We start from the raw sequence: 20,174 nt of genomic DNA, 5'->3' as shown, positions 1-20,174 counted from the left end.
CTTTTTTTCAAATACTTTCAATGAACAATTGGTTGAATCTGTGGATTCAGGGCCCCCAGGTACAGGCTAACTGTACAAGAAGGAGAACTTGAAAACACTTAAAAATTGATCTGTCTTTCATTAATAACAACATATAAATGGTTAATAGATTAGTTTTGATATACAATATGATCTATGACAAGGCAAGGATCCTCTGCTAGATAAAAGGAAAGGATATAATAACCTGGTAACAAAACAGTCTCCTAAGGATGTGTGTGCTTAGTCACTCATTCTTGTCCGACTCTTTGTGACCTCCTAAACCGTAGCCTGCCAGGCTTCTCTGTTCATGGGATTTTCCGGGCAAGAATACTGGATGGATTGCCATTTTCTTCTCTAGGAGATCTACATGACCCAGGGATCAAACCTGCATTTCTTGTTTCTCTTGCATTGCAGGTGGTTTCTTTACCCATTGAGCCCTCAGGGAAGCCCAAGGATACAATTTATCAATAAATAAAATACCAGTTTCCTGTATCTATTAATGCTTTTATTATATTGAATGTAATGAACACAAAATGGTTCTCTACATATAATCAACTATTAATATTACATGTGGGATTCCAAGTCTAGAAAACTGGATATTGGAAAAGCTACACTAAATGAATGATCATTATAATTAAAAGAAGTAAAACTTTACATAAAAATTAACCTTTTTCTTGTAAGGAATTGCAGAGCTGGCAAAGAAGTAAGAAATCTATGGTGGACCAAAAACAAACACAAAAAACAAACAAACAAACAAACAAAAGTAAAAATAGGAGTCCTGATATGCTGGAACTAAAGCCTGCTCTGACTTACAGGGTAATGGTCAATCCTGGTGACTTTGAGTTTCTGTATTAACTGCTGCGTGGAGAGCCAGAAAAAGAAGATAAAACCCTGGGCCAGAAGAAGGGTAAAAAATATCCCTGCATCAAGTGTTGAATCCCCAAAGAATGCAATTTCAACAAGACCCGTGACACAGGCCAATTCTGGGGGCACTTTGAATTCTTCAGAAGAGTTGAAGAGAACCTGAGCGGTTCTTCCTAGACTTGTGCAATGTGGTATATTCACTCTCACAGAACAAGGAGTGAGAAGGAAACCTACCAAGAAAAAGAGGACAGAAAAGTAACTTTTTTCCTCTTATCATGCCTCTGGATGAGAGGTGGAAAAGGAAAAAAGAAAAAAAAAAAAAACTATGCATTGTTGGAACTGTAAGCCTATCCCTATGAGCATATGTGGCTCAAATCCATGGAACATATATAATCACTTAGAACCAACATGGTACAATGGACTGATTCAAAATTGGGAACAGAGTATGTCAAAGTTGTATAGTGTCACCCTGCTTATTTAACCTAGATGCAGAGTACATTGTGTGAGATGCTGGGCTGGATGAACACAACCTGGAACCAAGACTGCCAGGAGAAATATTAATAATCTCAGATAGCCATTTGACACCACCCTAATGGCAGAAAGCAAAGAAGAATTAAAGATACTCTTGATGAAGGTGAAAGAAGAGAGTGAAAAAGCTGGCTTACAACTCGGCATTCAAAATATGAAGATCATGGCATCTGGTCCCATCACTTCATGGCAAATAGATGGGGAAAAAATGGAAACAGTGATAGACTTTATTTTCTTGGGCTCCAAAATCACTGCGGACGGTGACTGCAGCCATGAAATGGAAAGATGCTTGGTTTTTGGAAGAAAAGTTATGACAAATCTAGACAGCATATTAAAAAGCAGAGACATTACTTTGCAGACAAACATCTATATAGTCAAAGCTATGGTTTTTCCAATAGTCATGTATAGGTGCGAGAGCTATACAATAAAAAAGGATGGTGGTGGGATTTAGCTTCTAGGTCATGTCTGATTCTTGCGACCCCATGGACTGTAGCCTGCCAGGTTCCTCTGTCCATGGGATTCTCCAGGCAAGAATACTGGAGGGGGTTGCCATTTCTTTCTTCAGGGGATCTTCCTGACCCAGGAATCAAACCCAGGTCTCCTGCATTGCAGGAGATTCTTTACCTACTGCAGACTGTTTACATTTACCATTGCAGATGCTTTATGAACTAAGCTACAAGTGAAGATCAAGAAAGGATGAGGGCCAAAGAATTGAGACCTTCAAACTGTAGTGCTGGAAAAGACTCTTGAGAGTCCCTTGGACAGCGAGGAGATCGAACCAGTAAATTGCAAAGGAAATCAACCCTGAATATTCATTTTTTAATTTTATTTTATTTCACTTTACAATATTGTATTGGTTTTGCCATATATCAAAATGAATCTGCCACAGGTATACATGTGTTCCCCATCCTGAACCCTCCTCCCTCCTCCCTCCCCATACCATTTGAAAGACTGATGCTGAAGATCCAATACTTTGGCCACCTGATGGGAAGAGACAACTTGTTGGAAAAGATCCTGATGCTGGGAAAGATTGAAGACAGGAAGAAAGGGGACAACAGAGGATGAGACGGTTGGATGGCATCACCAACTCGATGAACATGAGTTTGAACAAGCTCCGGGAGTTGGTGATGGACAGGGAAGCCTGGCATGCTACAGCCCATGGGGTCGCAAAGAGTCAGACACAACTGAGCGACTGAACAACAAATATAGCCTGAAAAGAACTCTACTTTAGAATAGAAATTAAAATGAATTTGTAATACTGAGTTGCCATTCAGTTCAGTTCAGTCGCTCAGTCATGTCCAACTCTTTGCAACTCCATGAATCACAGCACGCCAGGCCTCCCTGTCCATCACCATCTCCCGGAGTTCACTCAAACTCACGTCCATGGAGTCGGTGAGGCCAACCAGCCATCTCATCCTCTGTCGTCCCCTTTTCTTCCTGCCCCCAATCCCTCCCAGGATCAGAGTCTTTTCCAATGAGTCAACTCTTCACATGAGGTGGCCAAAGTACTGGAGTTTCAGCTTTAGCATCATTCCTTCCAAAGAAATCCCAGGGCTGATCTCCTTCAGAATGGACTGGTTGGATCTCCTTGCAGTCCAAGGGACTCTCAAGAGTCTTCTCCAACACCACAGTTCAAAAGCATCAATTCTTCAGCACTCAGCCTTCTTTACAGTCCAACTCTCACATCCATACCTGACCACAGGAAAAACCATAGCCTTGACTAGACGGACCTTTGTTGGCAAAGTAATGTCTCTGCTTTTCAATATGCTATCTGCTGCTGCTGCTAAGTCACTTCAGTCATGTCCGACTCTGTGCGACCCCATAGATGGCAGCCCACCAGGCTCCCCCATCCCTGGGATTCACCAGGCAAGAACACTGGAGTGGGTTGCCATTTCCTTCTCCAATGTGTGAAAGTGAAAAGTGAAAGTGAAGTCACTCAGCCGTGTCAGACCCTTAGCGACCCCATGGACTGCAGCCTACCAGGCTCCTCCATCCATGGGATTTTCCAGGCAAGAGTACTGGAGTGGGTTGCCACTGCCTTCTCCAATATGCTATCTAGGTTGGTCATAACTTTCCTTCCAAGGAGTAAGCGTCTTTTAATTTCATGGCTGCAGTCACCATCTGCAATAATTTTGGAGCCCCAAAAAATAAAGTCTGACACTGTTTCCACTGTTTCCCCATCTATTTCCCATGAAGTGATGGGATAAGATGCCATGATCTTCGTTTTCTGAATGTTAAGCTTTAAGCCAACTTTTTCACTCTCCTCTTTCACTTTCATCAAGAGGCTCTTTGGTTCCTCTTCACTTTCTGCCATAAGATTGGTGTCCTCTGTATATCTGAGGTTATTGGTATGTCTCCCGGCAATCTTGATTCCAGCTTGTGCTTCTTCCAGCCCAGCATTTCTCATGATGTACTCTGCATAGAAGTTAAATAAGCAGGGTGACAATATACAGCCTTGAGGTACTCCTTTTCCTATTTGGAACCAGTCTGTTGTTCCATGTCCAGTTCTAACTGTTGCTTCCTGACCTGAATATAGGTTTCTCAAGAGGCAGGTCAGGTGGTCTGGTATTCCCATCTCTTTCAGAATTTTCCACAGTTTATTGTGATCCACACAGTCGGCATTACTTAAAAGCAATTAGCAGAAGTAAACACACATTCTCTCTGAAGAAACTCAACTTTAACTTAGGTCACAATTAGAAAAGTGATACCAATTGAAAAACTACTGGAATTCTCTACCCAGAAAAATTAACAAGAACAAAATACAAACACAGTCAGCCAATCAGAAACAGAGAGAAAGCCATCAGTGTAATCTCACTAGCTGAAACTGTAAGCAATACATTTACACAGAAACATACTCGCAGGAGATGAAAGACCGTAGTTGGAAAGATAATGGTTTAAAATTGCCTTCATAGAACAATAATGATTAACTTGCGGTTTAAACAATATAAACTAGATATACATTTTTTCATTGCCAATACTCATAATGCCATTACAAGTTCTTTTCCTTCAAGATTAAGAATTCAACCTTTTTATTGGTATTCTAAATACAATGGATATAAATATGCTACTAATAAATTTAGTAAAGAAAATTCAGAAGCCTTGAAAATATAGAAAAGTACCCCTCACCTCCACTGTTACCTGTTATGGAGTGTATTGCATCTAAGGCAGACTTACCAGGAAAAACTTCCATAAAAATGCAGACATTTCTAAAACTTTGGGAAGAACTTTAATAGAGCTTGATATAACAATATAATCCTACAATCCCTCCCCAAATATTCAAAATCTTCCCTAGTATCTTCCTAACCAACGCATTAAATTGAGAAAAATCTTCAACAAGTACTCTGGCTCCTTAACCTTCTGGCTCTTAGTGAAATCTTAAAACTGCTTGAGAATACAACATAGCACTCGGGTTGGCAGCTATTTGTTTTTTTCTCATCATCTCTGTAACCATAGGGCCTAGAACCCTTTCCGTATCGAGATCTGTTCTTTCCTCTTCCTGACCCTTCCTTTAAGACAATCATCCAGTGGATCTCTGCCATTTCTCTAAACATCTTAAAAATGCAGTCACCTGACAATTGACCTCCTCTCTACCACTGTGAGATGTCAAATAGATGGAAATAACCCTGTAACTCCCTAGACTCTGAATTCCTTGAGCTCCACATTCCAATATTTTTTTCCTCTGCCTCACTCTAATCAGCAGCCTTCATGGCAACACCTGAGGCCTTCATTACCAAAAACTGCCAATATTCCTCTCTTTGGCAACTATCTACGTCTCCAGCTGACTGACCACGATATTGTCAATTCGACAAGTCACTGACCCTCATCAAGTCTTTACTGTCTATCACCACTCTTAACGTCCTCATCTCCCTGCTTATTCAGGTCAGACAGTCTATCACTAAAATCACTCCCTAGCAATCTCCATCAACTCCTTTTTATATCTTACTTTTCTAGCAAAATTTCAACGTTGGTTAAACTGAACTCAGGGCTAGTCTACATCCGCAATGCAACAGGTGACCATGTCTGAATAAAATTCCACTCATGCTGACTAGCCTTACTTTAATTTATAACCTCAAATCTCAATCTTTTTCCATCACTTGGCAGCCTATCTATTTTTCAGTTAATCAGTCTTCTACTCTGTTATGCTTGTTTTCACCATCTTCTTTCTCCACAAACATCCAGTATCTCCTCCCTCTCTTTATTCAAACCTGAGAAGCCTGCTTCTAATTTGATCGAGAAAATAAAAACACTCAAAGAGGACTGTATATTTTCCTACCACTCATCTTCAACTGCCTTCTTATCTAAAACCTAGTCCATTTCTGCACTAAATTCCATTCCATCTACCTAGTTAGACTTTAGACTTGACGTTTTTTCCTCTCTTTTGTACTTTTAGTTTTTCTCTCTTCACTGAATTATTTCTATCATGATACATACATTGTATGGGGCTTCCCTGGTAGCTCATCAGGTAAAGAATCTGCCTGCAAGCAGACGCTGGTTCGATCCCTAGGTTGGGAAGATCCCCTGGAGGAGGGCATGGCAACCCACTCCGGTATTGTTGCCTGGAGAATCCCATGGACTGAGGAGCCTGGTGGGCTATAGTCTATGGGGTCGCAAAAAGTCATACAGGACTGGGTGACTAAGCACAGCACACACACACACATCATACACACATGAACACACATCAGTTATTGCTCTGTTCTGTCCTCCACTCTATATCCACATTTCTCAAATCTTCCCTTTACCCATTTTCTCCCCTTTCTTGACCATCATGCTCTTTTAGCCCCACTTCAATTAGGCATTTTCTCCTCATTTTTAACCATGAAGCGTACTCTCATGGTGTCATCAATGATCTTCATCTTGCCAAACCACTAATCAATTGTGTGCCATTGCACTACTGGCAGGGGCTTCCCTGGTGACTCAGTGGTAAAGAATCTGCTTGCGATGCAGGAGACGCAAGTTCAATCACTGGATCAGGAAGAGCCTCTGGAGAAGGAAATGGCCGCCCACTCCAATATTCTTGGCTGGGAAATCTCATGGACAGAGGGGCCTGTTAGGCTACAGTCCATGGGGTAGCAAGAGTCATACACGACTTAATGACTAAACCACCATCACTTCACTGTCAGTAGCACTTGACGTAGGAAACAAATTGCTTCTAATTTAAAATATCTACTCATTTGACTTCCAAGACATGACCTTCTCCTGACTTTCCTCCGACCTCACTGGCCACTCCTGCTTAGTCCTTGATTGGCTCCTCCTTGACTTCCCAAAGTCTCCATGTCCTATTACCTGAGTACGTAGCGGTACGCTTCTGTTCAACTCTATCTGCACTTACCCTGACATGACTTTATCTCAACCTTGACTTTGAACACCCAACATATGGTGATGCTTATAGATTGTATATTCAACCCTGGATCCTTTCCATGAGTTTAAAACTTATTGCCCAGTTGCCTTCACGACAGGCACTTGAGTATTTCAAACATGTTCAAAACATGAACTCCCAAGATTTCTCCAACCTGATCTCCTCCCCAGACTTCCTCATTTCAGTAAATGGCACCTCATTCACCAGGATGCTTAGGCCAAAACCTGATAGGAAATCTTGAGTTTCCTCTTTATTCCCACATCCAATATATTCAGAAGCAATCTTCTAAAACTGCAAAACATACCAAATTCTCATCACCTAATTCTCCAATAGCTTCACATTGAAATTAAACACCACATTCCTCAGTATGGCAGCCACGAAGGTATGATCCACCTTTGCCTCTCTCTCTCTCTTTCATCTGCTAATTCTACCCCATAGCTCACACTGCTCACATGAGAGAAATGGTCTCCTCTTCCTCAGACATATCAAGAGCCTTCCCTCTTCAGGAACTTGGTAATTGCTATTCTTCCTCTGGAACATTTTCTTCCTTATTCTCATCTAAGTAAATCTCACACATTATTAATATCTCTAGGCAAATATAACCTCCTCAGAGAGGCCTTTTGTCAGTCTTCCATCTCAAATTGCCTGCTCATTCTTCCATAACTCTCTTTTCTTTCCCTGATATTTTTTTTCAAGGAATTTTCCAGTATCAAAAATCATATATATTATTTGTTTACTGCTTTATCTTCTCTGACCCTTCTAGAATGTTAAGCTCCAGGAAGACAGAAATCCGGCCTTATTTACTGCTGTAACTATAGTGCCTAGTTCAGTGGTAGTACGTGATATGGAATCCATAAAAAGTCTGTTCAGTGAATGAAAACCTGTGCTCAAGGTGGTATAGAACATATTTAAAACAAAGGAGAAATTTACATCTCAGGAAAGTAAGACTGAATTGAATAGCTCTTTAATTGCAAGGGAAAAAAGGAATTAGTGATGCTATGCTTGAACTTTATAAATCAGTATAACTTGGGATTTTGAAAAATTCTCATTGGAATTCGCTAACTTGTCCCTGTGGATCTACCTGCCTACCACCAGTAGTCAGGATCTAAATATGCAGCCCTGACCCCAGGCTGACATCCTATGCGTTTTTATTCATTTCTCCTTACACCCATGCTGGATCTTCAGGGAAAATAAAGCAAGATAGATTTAATGACTTGGTGATTTTGGAGAGTAATCACATATTTAAATTTTTCTGAAATAGCATGGTGCTTCCAATTGTAGAAGTACCACATAAAATGGATACTCATGAATGACAAGTAATTATTATATCAGTTGGAATAAGCTAGAGCTATTAAAAACTAAAAATAAAGAATAATTTAGTTTATGATCATCCTAAAATAGTGGGATGTTATCCTGGGTATGCCAGAAGATTATTGTTTGGCATAGATAGCTTTAATGTCACATATAGAAAGTAATAAAATGCCTTTCATTAACATGAATAAATTTATACAGTCCCACACAAAGTTTTGATCAACAACTAAATTACAATCCCCTAGTATTATTGCCCCAATTCAGACTTACTCAAGGCAGTGGTTAAGGCTTACTGTAAAGAAAATTATATCTTAAAAAAAGAAAGGAAAGAAAATATACATATATAGATCATCAAAGGGTAATCTGTATGGGAACTTAAAGTTCTTTATGTGGTTATTGTGCCCTAAGTATGAGAAAATATAAACTAATCTCAAGTTTGTTTATTAAGTGCACATTCTATGCTTAAAACACACACACAAGATCAATCCTATATTGATTTTTCCTGCTTGACACATGAGGATTTTACTTTCAAGCATTATAAACTCTAATTCCCCAATCAAGATAAAACATCTGAACAAATAATTTACTCCTATTTGTAACTAGCAGCATTAACACTATTAATTAGCTGTAGTTGGCTTTTTTAGTTAGCTGAGTTAGCACAGCTCTCAATTTCTCATGAAACAGTATTGAAAAGTGGGATCTTGATTTTTAGAGTAAGAGTAGAGAGTGTATTTATTGTATTTAACAAGAACATTGATCCCTGGGAGTAAACAGTTGCTCCTGAGTACATTCTACTTCAAATGACACCTTGAGATTGTGTTTAAAATTCTAGCTACCTCTGTTGCAAAAAGAACTCAAATTGGTGGTTCAATTGTGTTAGACATGATCTAGAGGAAAAGTCACTGATGCAGATTCCACTGCCTGTGAAACACCCAGTAATTAATATTAACTTTAGGAAGGTGGAAATTCATTTTCTTGTACAGTGCTAATAGAGCCCAGGGAAAGGTTGCTATAGTATAAATTATTTGCTGAATATTTCTTGAAAGGATGAACCTCGCAGACCTCAGTTTTTCATTAGGAATGCAGATAATAATACCTTATTGCTTTATTTTAGAATTAAAAAGGCAATTTTTGTGAAAGTCAAGAAGTATGTTGCAGGTACTTAAAATATGCTTCTTTCCTTGACATGGTGCAAAATGAAACCAGGTATAGACTTTTCTCAAAAATACTTATTTTCCATATATTTATAAAAGCAATGAAGCATGCTAATACATATAATAACAATTATTTTGCACCATAATATACAATTTATGATAATTTTAAAAAAACGCTCTTTTCATTACTCATTCCTGCCATTACAACTGTTGTCATCCCTATGGACTGTTTTATATCATTTCATTTTATTAATTTATGTGACAGTCTCAAGAGGATGAAAAGTGAAAAAAAAGTGTCAGTCACTCAGTTGTGTCCGACTCTTTGTGACCCCATGGACTGTAGCCCCGCCTCAGACTCCTCTGTCTGTGAAATTCTCCAGGCAAAAATGCTGGAGTGGGTTGCCATTCCCTTCACCAGGGGATCTTCCCAACCCAGGGATCGAACCCAGATCTCCTGCATTGCAGATGGATTCTTTACCATCTGTGTCATCCTCTATGGTCAATTTTATATCAATTTATTTTATTAATTTCTGTGACCAGTCTCAAGAGAGTATTTTTGCCCAAAGGTAAGCTGGTTTACTAGATCCCTGATTCCTCAAGGTCAGAGACAGGGCCTCACCTACAGCATCTGGATGAACCATAAGAAATTGCTGATATTTAGCTAATTATGATGTATAGGAACAGTGACTCCAATCGTCAGCCAGTAGCTAGTCAACAAATATTTATTTTTTTAAATGTAGGGATAAAATAGTAACTTTACATTTAGTTTTAATTCTAGGCATGTGCTACAGAGTTGGCCTAAAAGTGATGCTCCAATATATGTTTATAAGCATAATATAAACAATGCACTAAGATCATCAGGCAAATGTCTTACATTGTGCTATTTGCTCTTGTACACTGAAACTGAAACACTATTAATTCTCTGCTTACATTATTTTATTTATATGGGATACACACCCTGGCCACAACAAACCTATATAATGTCCATTCCACCTGATTCTTTAAGATTAAGGTCAAATGCTACCTCCTTTGTAAGGCTTCCCAGGCATGTCCTTTCTGTGCTCCGACTCTACACCTCTGGCTATATATATACACTCAAGAATGTATATAGATATACACACATACATAGACAGATGTATAGAGTTTACATGTATTAAGTCTATATACATCTATGGGCTTCCCAGGTGGCTCAGATGGTAAAGAAGCTGCCTGAAATGCAGGATACCTGGATTATACATCTATAGATATATATCTACTTACATCTTTACATATGTGGCTCAGACAGTAAAGAATGGGTTTGATCCCTGGGTCGGGAAGATCCCCTGGAGAAGGAAATGGCAACCCACTCCAGTGGTGGGCTACAGTCCATGGGGTCGCAGAGTGGGACACGACTGAGCGACTAACACGCACACACACACACACACATTTATACATATATATGTATAAATTTAGATATATCTATAGATAGATGCCTATGGATGTATACAGAATTTATATAGATTATATATAGTATAGGATTCTATTCTTATGAATGTGTCTCTGCTATTTCCTAGTTTCAAAGCAACCTAATTTATAGGTACACTGAAAGGACTTCTGATTTCTCAAGATACTTTCTTTGAAAAAAAGAACACTGACATTTATTCTGGAGTTCCCTTATATGTAAATCAGATTTTAAAAACTTACACAAGTCTTTTCCCACGCCTTCCCACAAAGATCATATAAATTCCTGGATTATACAGAACAGAATGACAGACTTCAGGTTATGTAAAATATAAAACAATATGACAATTATCGGCCATGTTTACTTCATTAATATGTATGGGGAAAAAACTTACCAGTCTCAGAAGTTCTCACAGAAAGTACAGAAGATAACTGCTCGCCATGGCCAAATCTGGTATATGACCTTACAGAAACGTTATAGAGCGAGTAAGGTTTTAAGTCTCTTAAAATTATGTTTGTTGTTGAGGTGTTCTTCATGAATAAGGAATTTACATTTCTGTAGAGCACTTCATAGGCAACAATAATCCCATTGGGTTTCTCAGGTGGTGACCACTTCAAACTTATTTCACTAGCGGTAACATCGGTAACTTCAACATCTTGAGGTGACGACTCTGGTTCTGGGGGAAAAAACCAATATGTGTATTTTTCCATGTTTATCGCTTCAGACACTAAAGGCAGCATGAGGTAGATGACAGTAAGCATGCAACACCACTTGCTTCTTCTTATTAAAACTGCACCTAACATTCTTACCATCTTCTGGAGTTCTCACGAAGATGTCATTTGCTTCGGACAAAGAACTTTCTCCAACAGTGGTTGAGGCAGCCACTCTCATTTTATATCTTGTGTATTTCTTTAACCCTGTAAGGAAAATAGGCCATTTGTTCAAAGTCCCCAGAATACTATTCCTGGATTAGTGCCATTCAACACAAGACTAGTGAAAACAACTTATCTGGGAGACTGGTTCTTTAAATCAGCCTCCTATAATCCCAATCTCCCAAACTTCCTTGGTATGGGAGACTTCCATCTGGATGAGGTTTTAGTTCTCTCCTAAAATATCAAGGCAGTGGTCTGAGACTGAAGAAACAATTTTTGGCACACTGCAAGGAATGTAGCTGATTTGGCACAAACACCACGTCAGCTCAATTACTTCAGCTGATGGTCACATTCAGTCAATACAGAGTTATTTTGACGCACCAGGCATAAAATTCCGTAGGTCAAGTATATTCTTAGGATACCTGTGGTCTGATGACTTTATTTGCAGATAAATATAGTGAAAGAAAAACAACATTTAATGAAGTTATTTCTGCAAGTATTTTTAAAGATATCCATGGGGAGCATAGCACAACTAAGTCTGCAGTGGTGCAACATGTACTCCGCAGTGTTTAATGGCATAGAGAGATGTGCGTTTTCCATCAGAATAAGAATGTCAAAACAAAATTCTGTTCTACCTGTTATGAGAAAGTTGTTATCTATAGTAGTCATCTGGAATGCTCTGTTTGTATCCAGTTCCATTGCATAAATTGTATAATGAGTTATTTTTCCATTAGGATATTCTGGAGGATCCCAATATAACAAAATAGATGAAGAACTAATATTTTTATAGTTTATAACTTGAATGGAGCTTGGCACTTGAGAAGAAGAATGAAAAATTAATATGAATGAAAAGTATTACAATGTACCAGAGCAATATCTGCAGGTAACTATTTCAGAGGAAATATATTCTTACCTTGCTCAAGCGTCCTAACACTGAGAACCGTTGGTGGTCCTTCTCCCATGATGGTGAAAGCAGATACACTAATCATATGCTCAGTGAAGGGTACAAGTCTCCTGATAACATAGGACAGCTGTTCAGCAGCAATGTCAGTGATATACTGATTCCTTGAAGTTCCTATTTGAAATCAGTTTTTTAAAAATTTTACAAGTATTTGGCTTTGTGATCAAAATCATTTTTGCTTCCACAGTGAAATTTTAAACCCAATTTCACACTATCCATTAATCTCTCCATGTAATCCCTTATATGAAAGGTAGATACATAATTAAAAATAAATATACTGAATGTACTCCAATAACATATACAGACATTTTGTGCTCATAATATAATTTTGCTAGTTGTTATACACTATCCCAGAATAAGAGATTAGTGTTTTGAGAAAATATAACTTTCTAAAAAAGACAAGTTAGGAATTCTTTTCCTAAAAAACAACTGGGCAATATATCAAATTGAAATATTATAAGTCAGTGCTGCATTATGATATAAAAATCATGGAAATAAGATTTTATTTGGACTCAAAATCACCACACATTTGCTAAATCCATTAATGATTTAAAGCAAGTATGCTTATAAAACTGCCACGTAAATATATCTGGACAAGGATTTCAAAAAATCCCTATTTCAAAAAATAAGCTAGTTTTTTTTTTAAAAAAAAAAAACTTATTTGGACTGTGCACTTCCAACAGTGATAAGTAGTGCTTAGGCCAAACAAAGTATTAAAAAAAAAATCTGTATCAGAAATCATGGGCCTCTTAATTTTTAAGTGTCTTCTAAAAGTTGTCTTCTTTGCCCAGGAAAAACATGTCAGTAAATGAAATAAGCATATATTGAATGCAATGTGATACTTTTGCCAAATTCCACCATCAATATAAGAAATTTTAATTTGGAAGGGAACAAATACCAGGTTAGAGAAAAAAGCAACAAGAGAAACCCTTTTTTCTCACTTAGCATTTTAGAAAAAACAGAGATAATTTAGATCTGTTTCTTCTAACCAAATATTTTTAATTCACTGTATATGACATTCTCCTTATAGAAACAATAAGATCCCTTGACCCTGAGTAGTCAGTGTACACACTAATGACATCACCACGTCACTGGGGTCACCTCCACCTGTTGATCACCCCATGCACTCGAGTTGTAACTTTCTGACCTATTTACCTTCAGTGACATTTGAAAACCTATTAGTCAAAAGCTGCAGAGAGTGTGAGGCCTGTGAATGATTTGAAGATATGTTAATCCTTTCCCATCACACCTGCTTTGGCAACTGTAATAACTGATTGTCTCTGCAGCTTGGCTGCAGACTCTAGGGTGCTACTTTCTCTGGAGGAAGGTCAGATGGGTTAGGAGGGGCCAGCTCCTGCCTGTGTGGCATTTCCATTTGCCACATGAGGTTATCCAACAGTTAAAGAAAAAAAATCTGACTCCAGCCCATGGACCATTAATAATTGGGTTGAACTCTGAGCTAAGGTTCATATCTGTGCTAGGTAGTACTGGTGGTTTAAATACATTTCACACAGAACAAAAAAATGTACCTACCAAATGTTGAAGGCTGGTCTTCAGCTCTGCCCCTCACAGGAAAGTAATTACGTGGATGACTGTTATATATAACTGAAGCAAGTGAATACAGGTCAGAAGACATCTCTGCTGAACCCTCAAATAATCCTGCCATTGACTCTACTATGCTCACAGTTTCTGGAGCCATGGGGTTTATATATTGCACCTGAAAACAGATATTTGCAAAGACAGTGATGGTTACATTTAATAATGGCTTCAGTCAAGTACTAGTTTCAACAACTAGTAATTTTGGAATGATAAATTTTTTAAAGATAATGTTATTTCCAGGACTACTGTCTCCCTTACACTCCAAATTTTCATTCTGAAACTATTAAAATCCTGCATCATTGTAGCCCATTATGATCAATTCTGTATCTTAAAACTCCATACTGCATTGTGCAAAAAAGAAAATAATTTATTTCTGACTCAAAAATGGTTAAAAAAAAAATAGCCATCCTCATGCAAAGTTTCATGACTAAAATATTTTAGCTGCTTACCACCCAATAATAAGTTGTCTAGGCCTACTGCCTTATTAAAATGTGTTTTGCTTTGCCAATTTATGTCCTCATTTGTACACCAGGTGTGAGCAGCCTGCATGCCTACTGGGTATATGTCAATAATAATAACCTATAATCGAGTGAAGTTACAGACATGAACAAAATTACATGGCAATAATTTTCAAACAGTTCAAGACAGACCTACGTAAGGCTATGGGTCTAAGGAATATTTTAGGTAATTGTGATTGTTCCAAGATGCACCAAAGTAGCAAATAATGACATGAAATAAAACATCATGAGCATATTACAAGTATATACAGTAGAGCTTTATGTTAGGACGGCAAGAGAACTCTCTCCATTCTTCCCACACAGTATAACAGATTGAAACAAAATGAAAAAATCTGAAAATAATCTAGGTTTAGATGATACCAAGACAATATTAGTAATTGTGTCGATTGTGATAATGGAATTGCATAATGAATTAGAATTTCAGTATTTTTTAGGAATCCATACTTAGTTAGGCATGTAAGAGCAAAAAGATATGAACTCTGGAATTTATTTTAAAATATACCTGCATCAACAGCAAAAATGAGAGATGGCAACAAAGACAGCATGTTGATAATTATGGAATCCAGGTGATAGGTTAATGGATGCACATTATACTCTTTTTTCTTTCATTTATACCAGTTAAAATTTTTCAAAATGAAGTATTGGGGAAAAATAGACAATGTTTTAAGAACTACTCTTTTTTTGTCAATTTCTTCAAGACTCACCTCCAAACCTTTTTTTTTTTTTTAAGAATATTTTTTTCAAAGAAAATCACTCTATTCCTTCCAAATCCATGTTCTTGCACCTTCAGAATTTCTAATTCATAATATAGATTTTATTTATTTATAAATTTTGATACACCTATCTTTTAATTATTTTTGGAGTTGAGCCCAACACAGGCTTTTAATTCCTTATGAACATAAAGCACTTAGTATTTTTTTTTTTTTAAAGCAAATGCTCAGAAAAATATCTGGAAGGCAAGGAATTTTAAGGCTGCTTAGTTATTTAACTAGTTACAAAGGCAGATCATTTGAATATTAACTTTTCTGAGAAATAAAATTGAGAAAAGATGCAAAGGTATATCTAATTCTCCAAATGATATTTATAAGATAAAATTACCTAAATCTTATTTCTTTACCCAGGGAAGTATTGTGATGAAAAGCAGGGAGATATCAATAATATTTATTCCAAAAATATTATGATAAATCACTCTGGATAAGGAACCATACTTGGAACAAACTAAAGATCTTCCACCTTCCAAGGCACACTTCAACTTTACCTCCACTGGGAAGTCAGAGAAGGCATGAATAACAAACACATAACTCAGAGATGCTCTGGTATTCCAGTCAATAGTTTATGCCTGAACCACACAGCTGTTTCCACTATCAATCAACCACCCTTTGAGAATCCAGTGTGCACTACAGAGGGTACAACGGGGTAATACAAAGAATTTCCCCTGAACTATGATTTTGTGTTAAATCTCACAATATTTTATACCGTCAGATACATTTTTGAGAGTTAAGCCATAGTATCCCATCAATTAACTAAGTTAAGCATCTCTGTTGACAAATTACTGTTCCAGCCTAAGAGGTGACTGAGTGATTTTGACTATCTGAACTTCTTCCAAATACACTGGAACAACCCTAACTATAAGTGATTTGAACTGGTTTTGTAAAAATCCAGAATTACTAATTATCACCAAGTGTGTCATTTTGTGAATATTTCTCACACTTTGCCTCTTTAAAACGGGGATTAGGTTTTTCAAAGGATGAAAAAGAAATAATTTTAAGAGTAAAAATGATAGGAAAGAATCAGAACTTAAGAAAGTAATGAGAAGTGGCTAAGAAACAGGAGTGGAAATGAGTAAGAGAGAAGGAAATAAAGGCCTATCACAACTCCCCCAAGGTTGGCCTCATTGAATTAGTCTAGTATTCTCAACCCCAGCACTAATGACATTCCACGTTTGAGAATTTTTTTGTTATAGGGAGCTGTGCAGGGCATTGTAGGGACCAGCCTCCCTGGTCCCTACCCACTAGAAACATACTCCCTGTGGTGACAATGAAAACTTCAGAGATCGTGAAATGTCTCCTGGATAGCAAAACTGCCCTTGATTGAGTAAAAACTGAGTTAGGCAATGTTGCAATTCATCAACACGAAAACCTTCTCATATGCTACCTAGGAATCCTTGGAATTGATATGAAAGAAGTCTTCAGAGTTCAGTTCCTAATGCACCTGAATAAACCAACCTGATTCTACATGTAACAGTCTTCATTATAGCTAATATGATTGTATTTTCAAAAACTTTACTATATCTATCAATTTATACTTTCTGGAAGTCTACTCAATTGGTTTAATGAAAACGTTGACTTATTCTTAAGAAATGCTTCCATATTTTCTTATAAACTATAACATGATTTGTACTATTTTCAACCAGTGGTACAAAGAATTTTATAATTAGTATATGTTTGGAAGCCTTCTAATGGAAACTGTATCATTCTGCACTTGAGTGACAAATCCTTAACGCCTGATTCTGTCTATGTTCTTAATGCTCAATAAAGTAAACATTTTTAGAATTCCTATACTACTTTCGAGCCTTGTCCTCAGCCTCATTCTTGAGCCACTGGACAAGCATTTGGCTTGTGTTCTTATGTTCACCACTGACAAACATTTATATACTTGGGAAATATGTTGGATGAAACGATGTATCTATACAAATCTCAGAAATTTGTGACGCTACATAGCAAGATGTCTTTGGGGAGAAAACCCCTCAGGATTTGATCTGAAAAACAAGTACAGAAGTACAGAATGAGATCTGAGTGTGAAATTCAACTAGAGATCAATTAATGAAGAGTGGACTTTAGGATTTTTTATACTTGCATCTAGATGGAATGCTAAGTCGCTTCAGTCGTGTCCGACTCTGTGCAACCCCATAGATGGTGGCCCACAAGGCTCCCCCATGCCTGGGATTCTCCAGGCAAGAACACTGGAGTTGGTTGCCATTTCCTTCTCCAATGCATGAAAGGGAAAAGTGAAAGTGAAGTCGCTCAGTCGTGTCCGACTCTTCACGACCCCATGGTCTGCAGCCTACCAGGCTCCTCCGTCCATGGGATTTTCCAGGCAAGAGTACTGGAGTGGGGTGCCATTGCCTTCTCCATAGGTGGAATAAGTCTCCCAAATAAATTAATTTTATTCTTTGCATTGACAGAAGCAGAAAATTCATGCTAAAGGAGAAAATAATTCTGCTCAATTTGGCTCTAGTCAAACCATATATGGAATATGGTGTTCAGCTGAGGAAGAGGCTCATTGATAAACTGGACAATAAATACACAAGAGAGTAATCAATAATATGAATGACTGTTAAGAAACTGAGGATATTAAGCCGTAGGGAAACCATGACCATTATTTTCAAATGATAAAAAGTTAAATCATTGTATATTGTTATTACTAATGGAGACACCAACATTTAAAGCTACTTTGTGTCAAGTACAGTGATAAATATTTTTGCCCGTGTAATCACTTAATTATATCCCAAAGAAAAAGGTATTATTATCTCCATTCTACAGTCAGCTGTTCATGTTCATAAAACTAGTCATACACTTCCCTGGTTGCAAATCCCAGACTCTAAGCTACTCTAAGCTACCGTGTGGGTCTGGAGAGAAGAAATGGGATAAACTGGTAAACACTAGAGAACAAATACTTCAGTTCAAAACTGTTAAAGAACATGGTAGTTTCTTATTTATATATGTTCTGGACCTGTCGTAGTGCCTGGAACTTGATAGTTACCTAATAAATGCATGCCTGTGAGACCACAAAGAAGCATGGTTTAAAGCTTATAGAACAGGAGCTGATTACATGCTTGTGGATACCCTATTGTCAGAGTTGATCAAATATTTTAGCAGAGGCTGGATTTCCAATCATTTATTAGTCATGTTATTGATTACCTTCATATATAAGCTTGGAAGTTGAAATAAAAGTCCTCAAACCCTGAGATTAAATTTTCAATTTTTTTTTCAAAGATGTGTTTAAACAGTGAGAATAAAATCCTGTGCATATTTCAGCATGCTTAAATAACTCCTGTCTGTTAAGAAACAAACAAGTCATGAGAGGTCACTGGAAAAATTTCAATAAGGGTGATGAAATCAGAGCAAATCTAGCATCGGATGATTATATTTTAATACTTTTTAAAAAATGTCATGATCATGATGTATGCAGGTAGCTAAAAATACAGGAGATGATGAAGGATTTTCAATGAAAATAATATTTTCCTGTCTGTAGCTTTACAACTGCAAGTCTTACTCTCTAGAAGAAACATTTTTTTGAGATTTTGAAATCAATTATTTTTAATTAAGATATAATCAACATATAACATCAAATTACTTTTCAGTGTGCAACACAATGATTCAATATTTGTATATTTGTTGGAAGCAACGCCTTTAATCATTTCAGTTTCAGTTCTTACGGTGTTACTTCTAAAACCACTAGATAATATATTTTACTTTTCTGTTAAGGGTCACTGGGCTTCCCTTGCGGCTCAGCTGGTAAAGAATCTGCCTGCAATGTGGGAGACCTGGGTTTGATCCCTGGGTTGGGAAGATCTCCTAGAGAAGGGAAAGGCTACCCACTCCAGTATTCTGGCCTGGAGAATCCATGGACTGTATATAGTCCATGGTGTCGCAAAGAGTCACTTACTTTGCTGCTGCTGCTAAGTCGCTTCAGTAGTGTCCGACTCTGTGTGACCCCATAGACGGCAGCCCACTAGGCTCCCCCATCCCTGGGATTCTCCAGGCAAGAACACTGGAGTGGGTTGCCATTGCCTTCTCCATATAATTTCTAGGATATCTGTATTAGTAATTTTACCAGACATTATAACATGAGAGGATTTATTACTCATTTGATAACTTTTTCATGTAATTTAACCAACCAAATAAACACAGTTTAATATCTCTCTTTGGGATGTTTCAGGGGCCCTCTGAAGCACCCCAAAGTTGGCTAGAGGTCAAAGGAACTTCAAAAGAATTCGATTTAGGAAGTTTTATAAAAAAAATCAATTAAAAGCTTTTAGAACATTTGGTCAGATTTAGTCAATGTTGATGGGTGTATCATTTAGCTTGTTGATATGTCACAATAGGCCTAAATACCAAGGCTCAAGGGCTAGTGAAAGTCAGCTCCGCCATCTTGGACCTGGTTGACTCTAACCAGTTTTCTTATGTAAGTTTTCACTTACTTTGGACAGTATCAATTGACTTTCTGCTACAATAGGAAAGCATTAATTACTAAAATAGATGCATATTCATATTCCAAGTCCATTCTCATTTTTTATTTACTTTTATAGTTTAAATGCATTAATACTTTAATCTGGATGGATTGTAACCCAGAAACTGCAGAGCAATGCCTCTCTCATGATCCTTCTACTATCCCTAACCCATGCTGTTCATGCTTTTGTATAATCCCTTACTCTTGCATGGGAAATGTGATTTCATCCAACCAATGGACTAAGGGAAAGGCGATGGGATGTCACTCCCATGGTTACATCATACAGACTGTCCTTGCTGGCTTGATGAAGTGGATGGCCA

General features: G+C 37.6%; 1 protein-coding gene across 3 annotated transcripts in view; it reads right to left on the bottom strand.

Moving 5' to 3' along the window:
• PTPRQ (protein tyrosine phosphatase receptor type Q) overlaps positions 1–20,174 on the bottom strand; it is a 231,550-nt gene that overhangs the window by 185,182 nt on the left and 26,194 nt on the right. For all 3 annotated transcript variants that reach the window (XM_059886458.1, XM_059886459.1, NM_001192555.2), the window contains exons 10-14: positions 14,039–14,222; positions 12,458–12,619; positions 12,180–12,359; positions 11,482–11,589; positions 11,067–11,348 (exon numbers count right to left, since the gene is read on the bottom strand). In XM_059886458.1, coding sequence (XP_059742441.1) covers positions 11,067–11,348; positions 11,482–11,589; positions 12,180–12,359; positions 12,458–12,619; positions 14,039–14,222 — 916 coding nt within the window. The remainder of the gene's footprint in view (positions 1–11,066; positions 11,349–11,481; positions 11,590–12,179; positions 12,360–12,457; positions 12,620–14,038; positions 14,223–20,174) is intronic.

Source organism: Bos taurus, chromosome 5, assembly GCF_002263795.3.
Source record: "Bos taurus isolate L1 Dominette 01449 registration number 42190680 breed Hereford chromosome 5, ARS-UCD2.0, whole genome shotgun sequence".
In the NCBI taxonomy this organism is placed as follows: Eukaryota; Metazoa; Chordata; class Mammalia; order Artiodactyla; family Bovidae; genus Bos; species Bos taurus.
This window is presented reverse-complemented; position numbering and strand designations above follow the sequence as displayed.